The sequence below is a fragment of the Malus domestica genome, chromosome 16 (assembly GCF_042453785.1).
Source record: "Malus domestica chromosome 16, GDT2T_hap1".
NCBI classification, from domain to species: Eukaryota; Viridiplantae; Streptophyta; class Magnoliopsida; order Rosales; family Rosaceae; genus Malus; species Malus domestica.
Window position 1 is genome coordinate 39,119,201 of NC_091676.1, and position 2,705 is coordinate 39,121,905.

Consider the following 2,705-nt stretch of genomic DNA (forward strand, 5'->3'; position numbering starts at 1 on the left):
CACATGTCTATATATTCATAAAAAATGTAACATTTGATTTAAAGGAAAACTAATTAAAAAAGTTTGAAAATTTTGAGTTTTAACGATAAGGACAAAATAAAGGGTAACGTGAACTAGGATTGACTTTTTAGTATAAAAATGTAGTTTTTCGTTAAAATGAACAGTACCAGGAGCTTTTCGTTAAAGTTTCACTGATTTAATATATTATGTTAAATATAGTAAGACACATACTTCACTAATATATGTTCCTTCTAGACCAAGTATCAATTCATACTTTCCATGAGGAGAATGAATGATCTTGTGATAAATTACCCTCCATAGTTGTTAATGTATGGAATAATTGAGTTTAATTCGGAATGGCTATTTCAAAACTGATATCGACAAAGTTGGTACCCATTTTTGGTAAATCGAGCAGATTGTGGTGCTATGGTGGCTTGGAGGTCGTAGTGCGAGAGAGAGGTATGGAGATGGAGGTCGTGGGGCCGTGGTGGTGGGAGAGAGAGACCTGATCTGCAAGTGGGTTGTTTGATGAGAATCGTAAAGAGAGGTTTGAATATTAAGATGGGGGGGGAAGGAATAATTGTTGGTGGTTGAAATGCAGAAGTGGTGATGACTATACTGGGGTGGTGGCGACGATGAGGGGGTGGCACGAGGAATTTTGGTGGTGATGGCGGCTGGGAGGGAGGGAGGGAGAGAGACAGAGAGAGAGTATGGTGATGTGGCGGCCAGAGAAGTTGCAGAGAAGACCTAGGAGAGATTTTTCACCATTTATATAAAAACACGTGATGTACTATCCGAATCCAGTCACAATAAAAAAATTTCTCTTAGGAGAGGTGGTCAAAATTGAGGGAGGGGGAAGTGATGTGTGGTGGTTGAGTGAAGACCTAAGAGACAATTGATTTTAAATGGAGGGCTGAGATATTCTCCTTCATTTTATATATGGAAGGTTTTATATTCGAGTCGAACCAATGATCTATTAAAAAAAGCAAAATAGCTAGCCTATGCGTTGTAGACTGCTTGCGCTCGGAAACTGTATTAACTTGAACAGCAGCGGTTGGATTGGACAAAATCTGAATCAAATTTTGCACAGAAAACTCTGATGATAATAATTATTTCAAAAGATAATCATTCAGAGAAATGTCTTAATGTGTAATTTACTTGATGATTTTGTTCCCCCTCCTCAATTGTCATTCAATTGTCATTACAAAACAAGCATTTGCTGATAACAAGTACTGCTAAACCCTGGCTCCTGTACAATTAGCCGAAAAGATAGCCTATGCTTCATAGACTTTGCACTCCTCGTCAGCCGGGTTTGTCTTGCAGAAATCCTCCAATGGGTCTCCGCTTCCCGCTTGTGCCGTGCCTGGCCACTTGCTTGCCACCAAATATGCCAAATCCACAACCCTTTGACTGCAAAACATAATGATCCACAGGAAGATCAACACTCAATCGCATAAATAGTGACTTAGCATTCGATGCAACATTAACTTTCTTTAATGGACAACTCTTTGTAGATTTGTAACGACTGATCTCACCTGTATCCCCATTCGTTGTCGTACCAGGCCACCACCTTGACCATATCCTCACCCATGACCATGGTCAAGGAGGAGTCTATGGTGGAGGAAACATCAGTGCACCTGAAGTCCACAGACACAAGAGGAACGTCGCACACTGCCAATATTCCCTTAAGTGGTCCGTCTGCTGCCTTTCTCAAGGCTGCATTGACATCTTCTGCTGAAATTCCTTTCTTTGCAACGTTGATCACAAGGTCAACCACCGATACATTAGGTGTTGGCACACGGAGGGCAGTGCCATTGAGCTTGCCTTTCAGTTGAGGCAGCACAAGGGACACAGCCTTTGCTGCACCAGTGCTTGTAGGGACTATGTTTAGCGCTGCCGCTCTAGCTCTCCTTAAGTCCCGGTGAGAAGCATCCAAGAGCCTCTGGAATAGGCCATGAATAAAATTATAATTCCAACATACAATAAGATTGAACTACATATCACCACTCAGTGCTACTTGTTCCATCGTCAGGATATCAAAATGTCAATGCTTGATCGTAAACGAAAGAATGAAATCTGTATGCAGAGGAGAATGTAGGCGCCATTCATTACCTGGTCTAGTGTAGGAATGAGTAGTTATCATGGTTCCCTTGACAATGCCTGCAAATTTTCATAAGTAAGAAATGATTAGTCCTCGAAGGTGTACCGTTCGATTCATGCTGAACATACAAATGACGCCTTGCCAAATTCTTCATCCAGGACCTTTACGAAAGGAGCCAGGCAGTGTGTTGTGCAAGAAGCGTTGCTGCAGATACACACAAATAAAACTTTTATACCTCTACAATATGAAGTGAATTTACTCCGAGCTCAGTAACTGTTTTCTTTTTGCTTTTTGCTTTTCCCCCCCTCTATCTGAGAACACTGACCTTACAATGTTGGCAACGTCGTGGTCAGTCTTTTTCATTCACCCCGACAACATAGGTAGGAATGTCAGCACCTTTTGCTGGAGCTGTAATGATGACTTTTGTTTGTACCATACTTGACTAATCCCGAAACTACTAAGCTCTGGTCAACGTTATACCGTCAAGGACCCCGAAGAGTTTCCCTCCAACCAGGAGGCCAATCACAGCACGACATGTGTTGACATCAGAAGCCAATCATAGCGCGACACGTGTCAACATTAGAAGCCAATCACAACACGACAC

At 41.9% G+C, this 2,705-nt stretch overlaps 1 protein-coding gene across 1 annotated transcript; it reads right to left on the reverse strand.

Moving 5' to 3' along the window:
* Positions 1 to 1,274: 1,274 nt before the first annotated feature.
* Positions 1,275 to 2,464, reverse strand: LOC114823015 (glyceraldehyde-3-phosphate dehydrogenase B, chloroplastic-like). The gene is made up of 4 exons (XM_070816135.1): positions 2,427 to 2,464; positions 2,230 to 2,305; positions 1,536 to 1,942; positions 1,275 to 1,410 (listed from the first exon to the last, which is right to left on the reverse strand). The coding sequence occupies exons 1-4, from the start codon at positions 2,462 to 2,464 to the stop codon at positions 1,275 to 1,277; spliced, it is 657 nt and encodes a 218-aa protein (XP_070672236.1).
* Positions 2,465 to 2,705: the final 241 nt, after the last annotated feature.